Consider the following 17,704-nt stretch of genomic DNA (forward strand, 5'->3'; position numbering starts at 1 on the left):
AAAATAGAAAAAATAGTCTTGCAAAATTGAAATTCAAATAGCTTTCAAACTAATCGTTTCCTCTAAAGATTTAAAAACGCATTGATCGATGTATAAATAAAAATATGTAGTTCAATTTTTAAAATTGCAGATAATTCTGAAATTTTTCAAATGCCCTTAGATCCAGAGCAACTACTGTACCATGTAGTGCACCATTACTATTTTAAAAATATTTTAACTTTGCCTAATAAAATTTGCATATAGAAAAATTCTATACATATATGTATATAAATAATTATATAGTACTTTGTACGATAAGTATATACATGAATTTTCGATTCGCTATAATACGAATAAAGATGAAATGCTAAAGAGTTGAATGGAGTTAAATAAGTATGAAGATAATCGATCTGTTATGTATTGTTGAAGTATGGCGTTATGACATATTGACACAGCGGCGTGCAACATGAGCACGCTCTCGGTCGTAGATACAGGTGTGCAAACTTTCGTGGTAGGGTAAGACTCTTTGTGACCTAGTAATGTTGATCGATTTGTCCGCAGCAAGGCGCTCCAATCGAGAAGTTAGAATTTGTTGTGTAACGCCATTATGTAAATATAGTCCGGGTCTAGTTGTCTCTGCTGTTTCTCTCTCTCCTTAGTGCATGTATAACTTTACACTGAGCAAATTGAAAAAGACTTTATATGCCAGCGCCGTTGATGTATTACGAAAAAATAGCGCGAAGTTAAAAAAGTCGAATGTATATAGACTAAAATAATAGTGTTAGTGAAATAAATATACAAGTTTAATATGAAAAAATATGAATATATGAAGTAATGATTAATGAAGTTCACAAAAAGGGAAAGGTGAATTTAAAATATTTGCAAACATTTTTGTCGTTTGTTTTATTCTTATGGATAAAGAAGATATAGGTATGTATTTCTCACATTTCAAGAGAAGCATTAAATTAAATTAAATTCAGTCATATATTATTAAAATAGATTTATTAGTTTTTTTATAATTCACAATATATTACTATATGAAGAATAGAAATATGTAGAATAGAATTGATATATTTTACGTACAATTGAATAGGATCAATACAATGTTATTATAATATATGAAGTACAATGTAGAATTAAATATAGCAATGTAGAAATATTTTATGTACAATGAAACAGAATTAATACATTACTGATGTGAGCAATTAATTTACATGTAGTTTGCAGGCAAATTAAGAAAATAGTAATATTTATATCAATATATATAAATAAATAATAATATATATGTAATGAAATAATAAAATATACATAGCTAACCTTAATTTTGATACAATTTTATTTGCACTCTTCTCTTAGGAATCGACATAGTTCTAAGTCAGCTGTAGTTACTATTGTTTCTGTTTCTCTACATGCAGTTGAACAATTGTAATGAAGCATATTCATGCATGGAAAGATAATAGCATGCAGAATCGGGTAAAAGTTTTTCTTGTTTTAGGTCTTTCACTATATCCTTTAAAAACTCTACTTGCTTTCAAGTATCCAACTCATTGTTTTAATGTCTTATGTTCTTTTGTTGTTGAGAGTAGTTTTCTTTTGAGATTGGTTAAACTCTTTTTTGTATGTTGTGGAGTGTTCTTATTGTTATGGGTATGGAAAATTATCTCATACGTAGTTTTGGATTGTTACTTCTTCCTTGGATGTGTACTCTTTGGTATATTATATGGGAACCAATACTTATCAACTGCAATAAGAAATAATGTTCGATATTATATATAAAGATTTTAATCCTTAAACATTAACATTTTATATTACATAGTTATGCTCAGTTGGATTACTCATTAATATCTCCCATAAAACTCTGTTTTTCACAATAGTACATTCAGATAGAAAGATATATTCATAGGATTGTGTAAAAGTAAAGTAAATAGTATATTTGAAACTTCTTTCAACTTACGTATTTCCTTGATATTTATAGAGGAGTCATTGCATTTTATAGCAAAATATTCAGGTTAGGGAATTTTTTCTATTGTTGAAGATGACGCAGAAACATGTTCATTATTATCTGAAAAGAATCACATTTCATATTATTGTGGTAGATTGCAAAACTGTTTTTAGGGAAATGAGCAGAACACATAAAACTGCTATTGCTCAGTTTCTATCCTTCCTATTAGTTTCCAGACTTATTAGTTTGACCCACTATTTATAATGGTAATCACGATGCTTTATCTCATGGAAATCTAGACATAATTATATGCAAATTAAAACAAAAAATATCAAGGCTATCGTAAATTGAATAAAGGTTGTGTACCTGTTCAATGTTGCATTTGCTTAATTGTTGCTCAAATTATCATAAATTACATATTTACCCCTAGTTAGAACTAAACAGTAAACTTTCACTTGTATAAAATACTCGTACAATCTTTAGAGAATACAGAACAATACATTTTATATAAAACTTATTTCACACTGATATATCGCATGTTCGTTAGTGAGTGACAACTTGACAAGTAATAAAATAGTGAGCGCTGCGCACTGGTAAACTTTTGTAATGTTCTGACAATCTTTTCTAGTTCTCTCTGTTTCTCTACTCGTCTCTAATAGTGAGAATTGATATCAGTGGGAAAGGGGAATAAAATACGCCGGTTAACCTATGGTGGCGCTATGTACCAAAGTCCAATATAGCCATGATCAACTTGACACCATGCTCGGCGTATGAGAATTCGTGTGAAGATTCGCTCGCGTATTCATAGAATATATATCAGTGCATGCGAGTGATACGAACATGTCCAGCATGTCATTTGCTTTTGCTCTTGCTAGCTTAAGTTCATCACTTTTGGCGTACAGTGTTTAGTATGATTGAAGAGTAAATGGTGTGTAACGGTATGTTGCTACGTTTTTACTAAGATGCAAGATGTTAATATTCTAAAATAATGTTGATATAAACTTTGTTATGGTGTTAGTATATAATGCTATATTAGTATACTTTGTAATAGTACGTATACATGTTTGTATGTGGAATAAATTTGACCGAGTATAAATTTATAGGTTATACTTGCACCTGCAACCTTTTGTAAATACCCGATCTTTTGAAATTTATTACTTCATATTTTACTTTTTGTAACGTAAATGCAGAGATGCCTCATTTTGTAAGCACTAAAGACGAAATTGTAAGTATAACTAAATAATAATATTATAAACTTTTACAGTTTAGTAATATTATATTTTGATCTTTTGGCAGGTGCAAAATATGGAGGATATCGCTTCTGATTTTGCTTGCCTTAAAATATCTGCTTTGCAAAAAGCTTCTCGTATATCAGGTGAAGTGGATAAAATTACAATTGGTCCCGATTCAATAGTGAATGAAAGTGAAAGTGAAAGATCAGAAAATATAGAAAATGAACGGAATTCTTGTAATATTACAGTTCCACAAAAATCTGTCTGCCCACAGCATAAAATTTATATGCAAGGTGGTATTACCTTCTCAGTTAAAAAGATTCTCTTAGAAAGCGAATATCAAAGGAAAGAAGAAGTTCAGGTAATATAGATACATTTTTATTTTTATTTTACTTTCAAAGAAATATAACTTCTATATAATATAATTTGCATGCAACATGTAACTTAATCAATACATATTATTTTGTTTCATTTAATTATTTAGAAGTTTATTTCTCTCATCAATTTCGATCATTTCTGAATATGTTGTCAGGAGCATGACTGTGAACAACTTTTTTCTATATATATAACCACCGCTTGGCTCTAGTTTCTAACCTACATATTTGAAAAAAAACTGTTGGTACCACTATAATGAATTCTGCCTACAACTGTGTATCCATAGCAGCATATGCGTTAGTTTGGTTGCCGGTCGCCTTATGGCAGTGGCCGGATACAACCTAACTTAGGGCTAACTCTTACCTTTTGTTTATAATATACAGGGTGTTTTATGTAAGTGGAAACGCTAGAATATATCACGAAAGATTAAAGATGTAACAAAAGTTATTTGGTTCAAATGGATATCATATCCCTTTGCGGACGGAGCGGTTCTAAGTCAACCGTACCGTGGGACCGAGCTATCGCCGGATAGTCATCTAAAATTGCCAGCGCACATTCCTGCTTAGACGCGATTTTCGTTCATAGCACTCCAAGATGTCAAATTCTAAACATATGTATGTATACAGATTCTCCACAGGATAAATAAATTGACACACATATGAGTTTTTTATATGTACGCTTATATGAGATATATGAGTTTCTCGACCATAGCGATGCGTTTACGTGGGACACATATATGAGTCTTGGCTCTATCAATTGGTTTCCTCAAACTCATATATAAGTTTCTCGGCCAAATTGATGGTTTACGCAGAATGCGTATATGTGGTGGTAGTTCGCGAAGGGATATGGTGCAAATTATATTTGGCATTTTCATCTCTGTAAATAGGACTATATATTTTTTAATGTATTAATCAATCCATCACCGCATTTTTTGTAAAAAAAGTATTAACCTATTAATGAAGAATTATTGGTTAAGCAGATATTTTGACTTCAATTTATCAAATTTAACATATGAAAGACAAGGGAAGACGCGAAGCAGTATTCTTATGTTTACATTGTCTTTGTCTTTCATATGGTAAATTGATACGTTTTATCGTTATACAGGGTGGTTGGTAATTGATGGTACAAGCGGAAAGGGGGTGATTCTACGCGAAAAAAGAAGTCGAAAATATAGAATAAAAAGATTTTTTTTTTATTTTTTTTTAATTTTTCCATCGAGACAACTATCTACAGTGAGATCCGTTATAACGTACCGCACGCGTACCGAGCGAAAATTCAAAGTCGATTTTCTCGAAATCAAAGCCTCAAACGAAAAATTTTTATTCTATATTTTCGACTTCTTTTTTCGCGTAAAATCACCCTCTTTCCGCTTGTACCACCAGTTACCAACCACCCTGTATATGCAGGATTCATTGTCTTTGTTTTTTGCGAACATCTGGGAAACTAAGTCCGAGCGATGATTACAGGTATAGGAAAAAGTTGTTCAGAATCATGCCTCCGACAACATATTCAAAAATCATCAAAATCAGTGAACAGAGCAAACTTCTAAATAATTACCTTTGTTACCTATGGAATTTTTGAAAAGCAACATTTTGTAAATGAATATTATAGACAATTATGTGAGTAATTATTCTTTTTCAACTGTGCAAAAATTATACAAAATATACTTAATGAAAAAGTTGTGCTATGGAAACAAAAAATATATGGGATGTATATAACAGATGTGGACAAACTTTAGAGGCATATAGTACTCATCAAAACAAACAAAACGGTTTTAATAAACATGAATCCAAAAATCATCAATTTCTGAGTGGTTTTTTCAATAAGACATTATCTTTACAGCATATGTTTAATATGCCTTATGTTCAATTTAATATACACTCAGGCATGTTTTCTCATAGAAGCATATCACACATTGAGAGATCTCTGGCATTTAACTTATCTCTTAGCAACAGTTTTCAATTTGTTGTATCAACTCATTTAACAAAGCAACTGGTTTACTATACACTATACTTTTATACACTTGCATAAGTGTATAAATATCTTGCAACTTTGAAACTAATTGTTTTTGAACTTATGTTTATCAAGACCAGTTTTGATGAATACTACATGCTTCCAAAGTTTGTCCACAACTTTTATATACACATCTGTTAATAGTCAAAATAATGATGTTTGATGAAAATTGAAAATTTTTGCTAGTCAAATAAAATTTTTAAAAATTAATCTATGAAAAGATATATATGTATAAAGTAGTAATATAAATTGTTCCATAAATAACAAATGTATAAAACCATAAAAAATGTGATTTCTTTTAGAAAAAAATTGCATGTCATTGGCAACATATGAAAGAAAATGGGAAAGTTATACAGAAACGTATGGCAATGTCACGTTCACATATGGCTAAAGAACGTGAACGCAAAAGTAAGGAGAACTATGCATGTATACTAGCAGAAGAAAGAATGGCAGAACAGGAAGAAATACGTAAAAGACATGAACAACAGAAAGAAGTTGAAGAATACAGAAAAGAAATGAAAGAGAAAGAAGAATTGACCAAAGAAATAATGATTTTAAGAAATATATACAACCAAAAAAATAATGATTTTAAGAAATATGCAATGGAACATTGCAATTGTATGGAGCATTGTAAAGACAAAAATTCTTTTGCCATAATATTATCTTCTTATGATACAAAATTAGAAGAGTTGCACCTCCAATTGAAGTTTATAGATGAAAAAATTAAGGTAAAAAGTAAAACAATAAAACTTTATTAAATACAGTATACGAAAAATACAAAAATATGTATATGTATTTTATTCATAGATAGGTGAAATAACACCCGCCGATTTGAATATTATGGTAAAACTGGTTCAACAAATTGATGAAATGTTAAGTATATTTAAATCAGAAATAGGTAAGTTTTGTACTATATATCATGTCTTTTCTTGTTAGATTTTGTGCAAACACACAGTTCTTTATTGTTTTATATTATGTGTTTTATATATTGTTTTTTATATACCTTAGATAAAATAAATGTTCGGTGTGAGGTAAATTCAACTGGAGCAGAAAATACAGTACATTCTCATACGACACCATTGTCAGATTCACAACAGGCGTTTAGCAACAGTCAAACAGTTCACGAGCCAGTTATTTCAGAACAAACAAGTACTGATAACGAAGTACAAAAATATGAAGACGAAGAAAAAAGGGGAAATGTGCAAACAGAGAACATGATTTCTACAAATATTTCACAAGAAACATCTCTAATTGTTAATGTAGAACGAAATGTATCAACGACCGAATCAGATAAAGGTAAAATAAGTTTGTGCCATAATTGTAATTTATGTTCTTAATAAATTAGTGATAAATACATACCATTTTATTTACAGATCATTTGTATAAATATGTCGATAAAGAATTGTTAGAAATATATGTGAATAATAAAAAATTTTTAGAAAATTATGTAAAAATATTTGATGAGTTTTTACAATCTCCAAGTATGAAAAAATTTAGATTTGAATGTCAAAAAGCAATAAATATACCTGTAAATGCAATATCTGGCATTAGTAAACAACATCTGACAGATAAATATGAAAGATTACATATTCTGCTTATGGGAAAATCTTGGCCAAATGTTAATGAACATCCACATGGGGCAAATTTTTGTAAAAATATTCTAGCTAAAAAATTAGTTGTATGTAATTTCATATAAATCTTATATTTGTACCAAGTATTTTAAATTATAACAGATTTCATATATAATCCATTTTAATAGAATCAAGGTGAGACGCTTGTTTCAAGTAAACCAAAGATGGCATTTCCCATCGCAGCTATAATCGTAGCTCTTTGGAGCGATCATTCCGATTTCGGAGATTTGCTTTTATCACATTTTTACAATGTTTGTCCGTTTACGGTTCCTATCTTTATGCCAAGGATGGTAGGACAATCGGATGATGATTATTATAAATTAATGGGTTATAAATATGCTGAAGATGGTACAATTGAAAAGCATGATAAATTTTTGAAAAGAATGTCCGGTTTAATGAGACTGTATGCTTCTATTACTATCACGACTCAAAGGAAAGGAATTGATAAAACTAATCCACATGGACTCCAAAATGCATGGCGATGGTTGGCTGCTATTTTAAATTTTGGTAATATAGACATCTAGAAAGTTACAGAAAATTGTATCGGAGTCTCAGTAATATTTTGTAATTTTGTTTCAGAACCGCGAAAGGAAATATCAGATCTTTGTGCAACTTTCTTATTGGATATGCTTGAAGTTGCTGGAAATACATTATGGATTGCTTATCCAAAACAATTCCATAAGTTGTTAATTTTATTGTCGGAAGAATATTATCCACGCATGAAAAATGTAGGATCTATCGGCAGTGGTCCATTGGTACGACTTGAAGAATTTTTGAGAAATAGCTTAGCAAAAGGTTCTATATCCCCTCCTGATGGTCAACTTCCTCCAAATTTTTGGTGATGATAATACCACTGAATCAATTTCTTTAATTTCTAATTATAAATTTCTGACTGTTATCGATACTCGTAAAACATTATCGGATATTGCAAGAATTTTCTCGTGCAAAAATATTTTAAAGTTATTTGTACATATGAAAGATCATTATTTGAATGTCATATTTATTAAACTTTCAATGTGTGAGGAAAGAATGCAAAAAAATGTAAAAATAATAAGTGATGTATGTATAATTATGCGTATGCCTATAAATAATACAATATGAATAACATAATCTTAGTAGTATGGTACACTTGTAACTACAGATTTTACACCGTCGAGGTTGTATAATTTTTCAGAATTTGTGGCAAATCTAGTAATCCCAAAAGGAGCGAATCTATCTATCCATTCTTTGTCTTGATTTATGTTTAGTAAGTAAGTTGTAATTTTTCTTTTGAGGACGTCTACAAATATAATGAAAAGTAAAAATCATAATTCATTGCATAAAAGAATTATAGCATGAATGAAATACGTCCTATACATTTTTACGCCTAAAACTTTTATACCTGAAAGTGTTTTCTTTATCATGATGCGATAAGGTGGTAAAGGTCCTAAACTTGTTAAAATATGAAGTGAACTGATTCCTGGTAATGTGTTTTTGTGGCACTTAATAACAGGAGATTCTAAAATTCCAACTTCTGCTTGTTTTCCTGCAACCATTTGTAAAGCAGCAATCTGTGTATCAGCATCTGAAAATTGAATTTATAATTCGTTTAATCATTTTCATAGTATACTGAAAATAAAAAGCATGCTCTTAATGTAATGTACGAACCAAGCGTGTTGCCGAAAAAAGCTGGGCTTTCACCTTTCGTGTATAAGTAATTAAATAACAAGGCTGTTACTCCACTATTTTTCTTTCGATCTGGGAGAGAACATCTATGACCGCGAAGATCTGTAATATCCTATAAAAATCTTTCTCACATCAATATACTTATACTTTTATTTAGTTGTAATTACAATTGTATATTTGAATTTGATATTTACTTGTACGTGTAGCGCGCGGTCTGTAGCTACAACAACATCAGCATAAATGCACGATGAATTGTCTTTATTAAGATGATGTTCGAAACAGAAACTCACAGGTAGAAGTTCACCATCTTCCCAGTCTGCACTTGCTGATAAGATAGCTGAAAAATATGAATTTACTCTATTATTTAATTAATTACAACTTATCAGTTTTTACATGCATTCCATACGTATTTATGTAGGTAGAATGATAGGAAAGAAAAGAATTAACGAAAAAGTCGTTATACACTATTACATATAAAAATTAGATTGAGATAATAATAATAACATACCAATATCCACAACTTCTTTTGCAACTGGTCTGTCACTTCTGGATTCATACAACAGTACTACAGGTTTTTCGGTAGCAACTTCGATTGCTTCTACAAGCACTTCGAATAAGCCAATTGGTAGCGAAGGTACAAGATGCGTTGTTAAAACAAGTGAACGTTCACTCAATAGCGGACTAGAAAGCGGAGGACATTTTCGAGGAACAGCAACATTCGAGGCTTTTTGAAAATCCTGAAAATACGTTAACAGTATTTGATTACTTAAATGACTTAGTACGTATAAGATCTGTATATTATAAATATATTACGAAAATATTGACAAATATGATAAACACAAATCTATATAAAGGCTTAAATTTAGATTATCTTTTACCATTCAAAAGAAAACGTCGCAATTATTAGTAAAATGATAAGTAATTATTATGATGCATTATATATGAAACTTACAAATTTATCGGCAATGGGAATCATTTTGTATTCTGGAACATTGGTTTGATGTAAAGTAATATCACTAAAACTTTTTGACTCTTTGTCCTCTGTTTTAAGTTTTTCTACTCTGAATTCAATATTTTTTAATTCTGCGATTGTAGGCTTCATTTGCTGGTATTCTGATTTTGAAACTTCTGAACTTTTAATTTCTATTTGCATTTTTTCTTGTTTTTCACTTTCTTTCAAATTTTTTTGTTTTGTTTCGATTTCGTAACTGTCATTCATAATTTGACAACTTTCAAGAGAAAAGGTTGCGATATTTATTGATTTTTTCCTATTTATCGAAGTATCTTTTGATTCCAAATGAACTTCACTCTGAAGTAAGTTATCCTTCGATGTTTTTGTCATAGAAAACATTTTGTCGTATGATTTTATATTTTAATCTGGCAACAGGAAATTTTTAAAAATGATTAAAGCTACAAAATACAAAATAAACAAAAATAATATGAATTAAGAAATAAGGTGAAATAAAGTACAGAAATGACAAAATAATGAGAATTTAGCGTAACTCACAGCAACGTTGACTTCGATGAAACTTTCAGTATATATATATTTTTATTACAGGTTCAAATAAAAAAGTTGTAAAAGGCGACTTTTACTATTTTCTTTGCGATTTTAACCAATTATAATTTTTTAAAAATTGTTTTTATATGTCATTTAATAAACTAATTCACCTAATTTCTAAAAAAACTCAAATCGTGTAGCCCAATTTTAAAAAAGTTATTCTGTCTTAAGAACAGATGATTTTCAGTGTGGCCGATTCATGTATATTTTATGATAACGCATAATTTAAAAAAGAAGTATACGTATATTGTCAGCAATATGAATCAAATATAAAACAAAGTTAGGAAAACATAGTGGATGTTATAAATATAATAAATATAACAATAAATCGTGATAAATAAATATGTATTAATGCTCCTTTAATAACGATCACGTAGGGGAAAATTTATAAAATATGTACATAAATTTGATAAGGTTCCTGAAGAAAAATTGCCAACAAATTATTAATACATGCCATATAAAATAATGTTTACAATTAAGAAGTCCATTTTTTGTTTTACTGTACTGTAATTAAATTGTACGGTTTCGAATTGAAACATGTTTCGATTACATGGAATCTTATCGGTATTAGTTTCTTTTCTTAATTATGATACAAAATAAGGCGGTGAAATTCCATGGTACTTGTTTTTATATAATTCGTCAGAAGAACACATTTGTGTATTTCCCTTATGAGCAATAATTATAATGATATTAGATTTGTAAATAGTGTACACATGAAGCTTTTTTGAATTACCATAAATATTTCTTCGGTAATTTTAAACGAGAACTAAAACGAAATAGGAAAAATAAAATAATCCAATTATAAAATACATATATATAATATAATATAATATAATAATTAATTAATTATATGTATACATATAATAATTTACAACGAAAGAAGTTTAAAAAAATCTCGGATAATAAAATTTGTATGTATTTTTACATAAAGTATTACCTCCTGCTTGCTTATATTATACGTATAATACAACACATGATATATTGAAACAGTGTTTGTCAACATTGTATCTGATATTTTCATACATTTCAAAATTATAAGTGGCGAACCATATACAGTGATAAACAGAAGTATTAGCACAGACGAGATAAAACTCTATGTAAATCTCTAAAACATAATTATCAAATTCTTTTGAAAAATATAATTTTTGGTCTAAAGTTTAAATATATATATATATATATGTATTACACCTCGTTATTGTTAAGCAACTGTATGATAGAAATAAATAACGTCTGTTGTTACAGAAGATTAGTTACTTTTAAGGTTTCAATTACTGTAAAATTGGCACAAAAATTGATTCTAGAATCGTATTGAAAATAATTTCGTGGAAAATGAAACGTTATACGAATAAACTCCAGTCTATATTAATATCTTTTATTTTCTTTTAAATAAAATTACTGTCCCTCCGATTGTATCATAAAAATACACATCGATGGTCATGCGCGTATTAATCTCGACAAGGTTCAATAATTCGATTCAATATAGTAGGTACTGATCAAATTTTTTTGTATTTCGATAGAAAATTACTTATACGGTATATAAATATATATATGTACTAATTGAAACTTACTCTCGTTTGCGCTACTATTAAATCAGTTAAATGGAATACACTGTATTGAGAGAATAGTTCAAGACGAAAACTGTGAAATGTTCACAGTGATGACAGAATAATGAGAATGTTACTTACATACTTGGAATGGTTTATGTTCATGCGACGAGTGTTCGAGAGACGTCATGTATTCGTAGATAATCTTCAGTCGATTGCCGCGTGATGGCTGCGTGTTCCAAAGAAATGATGCCATTTTAGTGCAGGTTCCAGCGATACCGATGGGAGAACAAAGATATTGTACAGTTTCGCACTTTGCGAATTTCTGCTTCAAACTTTTCGTCCATGTTGTATCACAAACGATCTATGGTTGTATTAGATAGAATAGTTCACGATAAAAAGCAACCAGTATGTTTTCTTAAATTTAAGTCAATGTTTAACTTTCTTTAAACTATAATCTTTTTATTTAAAACAAATATATGCATGTATGTATATTTAATTTGATTCCATTTATAAAAGGTACGTAATATTTATTATAATATAAAAAATAAGCAGTATTTTTCCATAAACTATATAATTAACAATATTTTTCAATAAAAAATTATAAGTTTCAATTTATTCACTTTCACACAAATTCGATTCTTTTAATATAACTTCTTGCAGGGATAAATGCTAATCATTTTAGCCATTAGTCATAAAAGATTAAGTATTTTTTAACATCCGCTATTAGTTTTGAAATACTTTTTCTCAGATTCATCTTAATTTTTCGTAAGACTCATTATCATGATTATCATTTCGTAAGACTATCATATCGTGATAGTTCAATATTCTTTTTTACACTTTCACGTTGTGCTTTGCCTTGCTTATAACAGAAGATGATTAATTTACCTCCAAAAACGTACTAATGAAGAATGAAACAATGGAACTGTAATAATTTAACGCTCACTTAACGAAAAATGCTTAAAAGCAATTGAATTCTCACATTCATGTTAGATGGAATCACAATATTATAGATGTATAATTTATAGTCTAATCATTGGTATCACTGTATATTTTTATTGTTCATTAATACAACGTACAAATATTTTCCAAATAAACTATCTAGGAGATAATGCATTTTATATCAGAAAATGCTCTATTGAATTTAAATACATATACCGAAAGATAGTATACAGTGACGAGCAAAGGTGTAAACACGCTCCACTGATTTTATGTAAAAGGCAATAATACGACTAATTTTTCAAGTGATCGTTAAAGATTAAGTAACAGTAACTACAAGCTGCGTCTGATCAACGAAATGTAATAGTTCATTTTCATTAACATTAATAATGTCATGAAATGCAAATTACTGCATGTTTACAATTTTGCACTTTAATTATACTCGTCGAATTATGGTTTCAACCTAGTACTTCATCCACTTTCCTTTACTTTTTTTTAATGCTTTTAATCTACGAGGCATACTGTCAATTAAATTTTTAATTATTTGTGGTTCAATATTGTACCATTCCTGTTGTGTTCTTCCCCATAATTCATGAACACCTGAAGGTGGATTATTATATTTTGCCAGCCTTCTTTTCAAAATGGACCATAAATTTTCGATCGGATTCATATCCGGACTTTGTGCTGGCCACTTCATCACAGAAAAATTTTGATTTTCTAGCCAGGTTTTAACTATTTTTGCAGTATGCTTATGATCCCCGTCTTGTTGAAATACTACTTCACGTTCATTGTATCCAAAGAATTAACTACAGAAGGTAAATTACTTTGTAGAATGGTCAAATAATGCTCTTTTCGCATTATACCTTCGATTCGAACTAAGGGACCAACACCTCTGTGAGTAAAGCAACCCCAACACATAATTGAGCCACCTCCAAATTTCATAGTTTGTTTTATACCACCTGGTTGATCATTATTCTCGGATGAAGTTCAATACCAGGACCTTCTGTCAGATTCGAATCTGTTAATTTTTGTTTCGTCACTCCATATAACTCTTTTCCAATCTTCGGTCGTTTATTCTTTGTAGGTGTCCACAAATTGTTTTCGTAATAAATATTTCTGTTTGAAAGAGCTGGTTTACTCTCTTTTTCCTTCGCTCGTAAACTAATTCTCTTTAAAGAGCAACGAATGGTCCATTCGCTAGCACTTATTTCGATTTGCAGAGTAGCAATTTTTGCTGTTTTGTAACTATCCGACCGAATACAGTGTGCAATTTCACGTGCTGCTCTATCCGAAATAAGTCGCGGTCTACCGTTTTGTGAAGAAATTGGTGCACTAACATACTTTTTTCTTATTCTTGCAACTATCGTATGACTGACACCACATTCCTCTGCAATTTGCCGCAACGACAAACCTTTATCACGCAAACAAATAATACTGTTCTTTTTATCTTCACTAAGTGGCTTCATCTTGGATTAAGCATATCAAACTGAAAAGTAATCTAACAATGGTGTGGAACAGTTGACTGCGAAACAGTGAACAATCAGTGCTTATTGACAGTTTCGTTTCCCTGACATTTACGTGCTATCATAAACGTTTCTGACGAAACGTGCAAAACTGTAGACATTGTTTCAAAACACAATTATTATAAAATATTCTGTACATTATTAATGTTAATGAAAATGAACTATTACATTTCGTTAGTCAGACGTAGCTTGTAGTTACTGTTACTTTTTTTTTTTTTTTATTAACGTGGAGGAAATCCGCACGGACACCAGGTCGCTTCTGGGGAAAAGCGGCGTGGTAGTGCCGGACTCCAACCGACTTTTTTTTTTATGTTTATTAAACCCAAGATACAAATTTTTTTAAATACCTTTTGGTGTTCACAATAAACAGTGAATGGACTCCAACCGACTAAAACCTCCACGATGACCGTCCCGGCTGCGATCGAGAGGGGCCCGGAAACTGGTGTGAGCGATACACTGGGCCCCAGTTACTGTTACCTAATCTTTACCGATCACTTGAAAAATTAGTCGTAGTATTGCCTTTTGCATAAAATCAGCGGAGTGTGTTTACACTTTTGCTCGTCACTGTATATACACATATACGTATGTACAGGGCGATCGGAAGTGATCTGTCACGAGCATCAGAGCGTTATTCTACACCTCTGCATTGTTTTTCACACATCACGAGGGTCAAAAATCTCAAAGGAACCATAGATCGCAATTCAACCGTTCTCTTGGAGAAGAAGTTCCATTATTTCTCGACACATTTTATTTGTAACGTACAGAGAAAAATAGCATCTACTGTTGCGCGTGGATACTCCAAATCTCCCGAAGATTACGTATTGACTTTAAACGATGAAAAAGTTGGTGAATCGGTCAATGATGACTTTCATGATGATGATATTCACGTTTAATTGAGTTATAAATTATAAAGTTGTAACCGACTGTTGCAGTCTCGCATATGTACATTGTGCAAAAGGCCTTTAAACTCGCTCGATCCTAGTTTATAGACGGCAGATAAGTGGCCGGCGGCGGTAACCAACACTGACGCATACGCTATAGGCATAATTCACTGTAGTGGTACTAGCAGTTTTTCTTGTAAATATCTTGAAGACGAATCCATCCCTTCTGCATGTAGGAAAAAATTATTCAAAATATCCAAAAATCATTGAAATTGGAGGGTAGTTAATCTTTCTACAGATTCGCTCATAAAATAATTCGACTTTGAATTTTAAGCTCGAAATCAAGTTCGCTGCTACTTTCTTTCGCAGATCTTCGCCGATCCAGAGGTTTAGAATAACGCTACGATGCTCATGACAAATCAGTTTCGAATATCCTGCACATATATGTGTATATGTATATGCGAGAATGTCACATAAGAGCAGTCTTTACTTACTTGTAATTAATTTGTTATGTTGTTGTAACCAATTGGTGATATCGAATATACATGGATTTATATAATTTTTCTTCGTTTATTTAATCTCTTGAATACCCTATATCCAATTTAATGCCAAGTTAGTGAACTAGTGAGTAATTGCTAATGAACTTGTAAATATACATATACATATACATATACATATATACATAATACATGTGTATATAATTCGTAATAAATTTGATTCCCAATAGATATTTTGAAATAATGCAAAATTATCGTTGAATTATCATTGATATTTTACGCAAGAAATAGAAATTTATACGTGATGTACTCATCGAGTCTTGCAAACGGACGAAAGTCCCACCGACCTTATGAAATTAAATCACGGTCGATGGAGACCTCATCCGGACACACCGCTCGTGATTTGTGATTTTTCCATCTTCGGAATTTCGATTTTGATCGTTTTATCATTTCTTAGGCCATACGAAGATGATGCATTATTCTGCAAAAGAAAGAAGATAATTTTATAATTTTGTTAATGTCATGAAATAAGTTATAATGGTATAAAGCACAAATATTGATATTCCTTATGATCCTTACGATTAATATTCTAACTTGATTGTTCTACGAAAAGTTCTGCCTCTCACCAATCACACCGTAATGTCTTAGACTTTATATGTACATATGCATTTTTCTCACATATGGTTAAATTTTCACATACCACTACACATCTACATGCATTCTCTTTAGTCTCTCTCCGTTTGTTACGTTTTATCGATGTGCCATCATAAACGTTCGTTTCATCCCAGATCATGTTATCATTCGGATAGCTTACCCAACCTGCGCGCGACCAGATGCACATAAGCATACATACTTAGGTTCGCGATTACTCCATACGTACATACATCTACGTGTATATGTATATGTATATTATAACATTGTTTCAAGCAAAATTTTATATTCTAACAAGTATTATAATTTATGCGATAAATAATTTTATTATAGTTAATGAAATTATTCATCACATGAACTATTACCAAAAAATTCTACATATAGAAATTATATATATAGCGCTATATACAGGGTGGTTGGTAATTGATGGTACAAGCGGAAAGGGGGTGATTCTACGCGAAAAGAGAAGTCGAAAATATAGAATAAAAATTATTTTTTTATTTTTTTTATTTTTTTTAATTTTTCCATCGAGACAACGATCTACAGTGAGATCCGTTATAACGTACCGCACGCGTACCGAGCGAAAATTCAAAGTCGATTTTCTCGAAAACAAAGCCTCGAACGAAAAATTTTTATTCTATATCTTCGACTTCTTTTTTCGCGTAGAATCACCCCCTTTCCGCTTGTACCACCAGTTACCAACCACCCTGTATATCAAGAGCACCGACTAATTAATACTTTGAATTTGATGAATCGACCAATACTTACAGTTAAAAGACCGTATTGATCATTAAAAATTTCGTTTGATTTAATCGATGGATGAAATTAATCGTCAATTGGTGATTATAAATTACTTTTACACTAGAAAGAATTTTAATATCTAATCATCAATCTAATGGACTCTAATAGTTAAACCTGATAATTAATCTAGTTTTTAATACAATTGACAATTAAATATCTGTCTTGACGATTCTCGCGATTATACAATCTACTATTTACTTATATATCGGATTAACGAAAATTTCATCGTTAATTGTTATTAATAACAGATTTAAAATTAGGCGTTATTTAAATAAAATATTTGCGCTATTTTATTTAAGCAAGAAAATGTCTTTGCGCTGTACTATTTTGACTATCAAACATCTTATATTCTATTTAAGTAGATCTTTTTTCAAGTAATTCTTTAAACGATATCCAATCAATTGTAACAACGACAACAAAAGTATAAATTTCTTTACAGAAAACATTTTACATATACAGGCTCGTACATCTAT

The 17,704-nt window shown here is 30.4% G+C and overlaps 2 protein-coding genes and 1 long non-coding RNA gene across 8 annotated transcripts; 1 reads left to right on the top strand and 2 right to left on the bottom strand.

The window, feature by feature from the left end:
- Positions 1 to 964: 964 nt before the first annotated feature.
- Positions 965 to 2,605, bottom strand: LOC117159954 (uncharacterized). Its single transcript, XR_013059150.1, has 3 exons — positions 2,288 to 2,605; positions 1,934 to 2,216; positions 965 to 1,720 (listed from the first exon to the last, which is right to left on the bottom strand). It is a non-coding gene; the product is annotated as an uncharacterized LOC117159954 (long non-coding RNA).
- Positions 1,124 to 9,357, top strand: Gle1 (Gle1 RNA export mediator). 4 transcript variants are annotated; one of them, XM_076621254.1, is made up of 9 exons: positions 1,124 to 1,452; positions 3,025 to 3,146; positions 3,218 to 3,514; positions 5,844 to 6,269; positions 6,349 to 6,439; positions 6,550 to 6,837; positions 6,915 to 7,219; positions 7,301 to 7,679; positions 7,752 to 9,357. In XM_076621254.1, the coding sequence occupies exons 2-9, from the start codon at positions 3,114 to 3,116 to the stop codon at positions 8,012 to 8,014; spliced, it is 2,082 nt and encodes a 693-aa protein (XP_076477369.1). In that variant the 5' UTR covers positions 1,124 to 1,452; positions 3,025 to 3,113; the 3' UTR covers positions 8,015 to 9,357. The 4 variants fall into 4 exon arrangements, with proteins under 4 accessions (XP_076477369.1, XP_033196085.2, XP_033196082.2 ...); XM_033340194.2 differs by lacking the exon at positions 1,124 to 1,452 and adding an exon at positions 2,618 to 2,934; XM_033340191.2 differs by lacking the exon at positions 1,124 to 1,452 and adding an exon at positions 2,620 to 2,859.
- LOC117159945 (uncharacterized) lies at positions 8,221 to 16,270 on the bottom strand. 3 transcript variants are annotated; one of them, XM_033340235.2, is made up of 8 exons: positions 16,127 to 16,270; positions 12,081 to 12,303; positions 9,790 to 10,214; positions 9,346 to 9,574; positions 9,032 to 9,174; positions 8,820 to 8,949; positions 8,554 to 8,736; positions 8,221 to 8,451 (listed from the first exon to the last, which is right to left on the bottom strand). In XM_033340235.2, exons 3-8 carry the CDS (start codon positions 10,186 to 10,188, stop codon positions 8,285 to 8,287), a joined length of 1,251 nt encoding a protein of 416 aa, XP_033196126.1. In that variant the 5' UTR covers positions 10,189 to 10,214; positions 12,081 to 12,303; positions 16,127 to 16,270; the 3' UTR covers positions 8,221 to 8,284. The 3 variants fall into 3 exon arrangements, with proteins under 3 accessions (XP_033196126.1, XP_076477371.1, XP_033196125.1); XM_076621256.1 differs by lacking the exon at positions 16,127 to 16,270 and having other exon boundaries at positions 12,085 to 12,223; XM_033340234.2 differs by lacking the exons at positions 12,081 to 12,303; positions 16,127 to 16,270 and adding an exon at positions 11,964 to 12,080.
- Positions 16,271 to 17,704: the final 1,434 nt, after the last annotated feature.

The sequence above is a fragment of the Bombus vancouverensis genome, chromosome 9 (genome assembly GCF_051014615.1).
Source record: "Bombus vancouverensis nearcticus chromosome 9, iyBomVanc1_principal, whole genome shotgun sequence".
In the NCBI taxonomy this organism is placed as follows: domain Eukaryota; kingdom Metazoa; phylum Arthropoda; class Insecta; order Hymenoptera; family Apidae; genus Bombus; species Bombus vancouverensis.

What these genes read in the sequence shown, in the direction of transcription:
- Gle1 (XM_076621254.1), top strand. Translation starts at nt 3,114, where the DNA reads ATGCCTCATTTTGTAAGCACTAAAGACGAAATT. An exon ending in TAAGCACTAAAGACGAAATT is followed by an intron (nt 3,147 to 3,217) that starts GTAAGTATAACT and finishes ATCTTTTGGCAG; the next exon opens with GTGCAAAATATGGAGGATAT. An exon ending in AACGACCGAATCAGATAAAG is followed by an intron (nt 6,838 to 6,914) that starts GTAAAATAAGTT and finishes TTTTATTTACAG; the next exon opens with ATCATTTGTATAAATATGTC.
- LOC117159945 (XM_033340235.2), bottom strand. Translation starts at nt 10,188, where the DNA reads ATGTTTTCTATGACAAAAACATCGAAGGATAACTTACTTCAGAGTGAA. An exon ending in TTCCCATTGCCGATAAATTT is followed by an intron (nt 9,575 to 9,789) that starts GTAAGTTTCATA and finishes ACGTATTTTCAG; the next exon opens with GATTTTCAAAAAGCCTCGAA. An exon ending in ACCGCGCGCTACACGTACAA is followed by an intron (nt 8,950 to 9,031) that starts GTAAATATCAAA and finishes AGATTTTTATAG; the next exon opens with GATATTACAGATCTTCGCGG.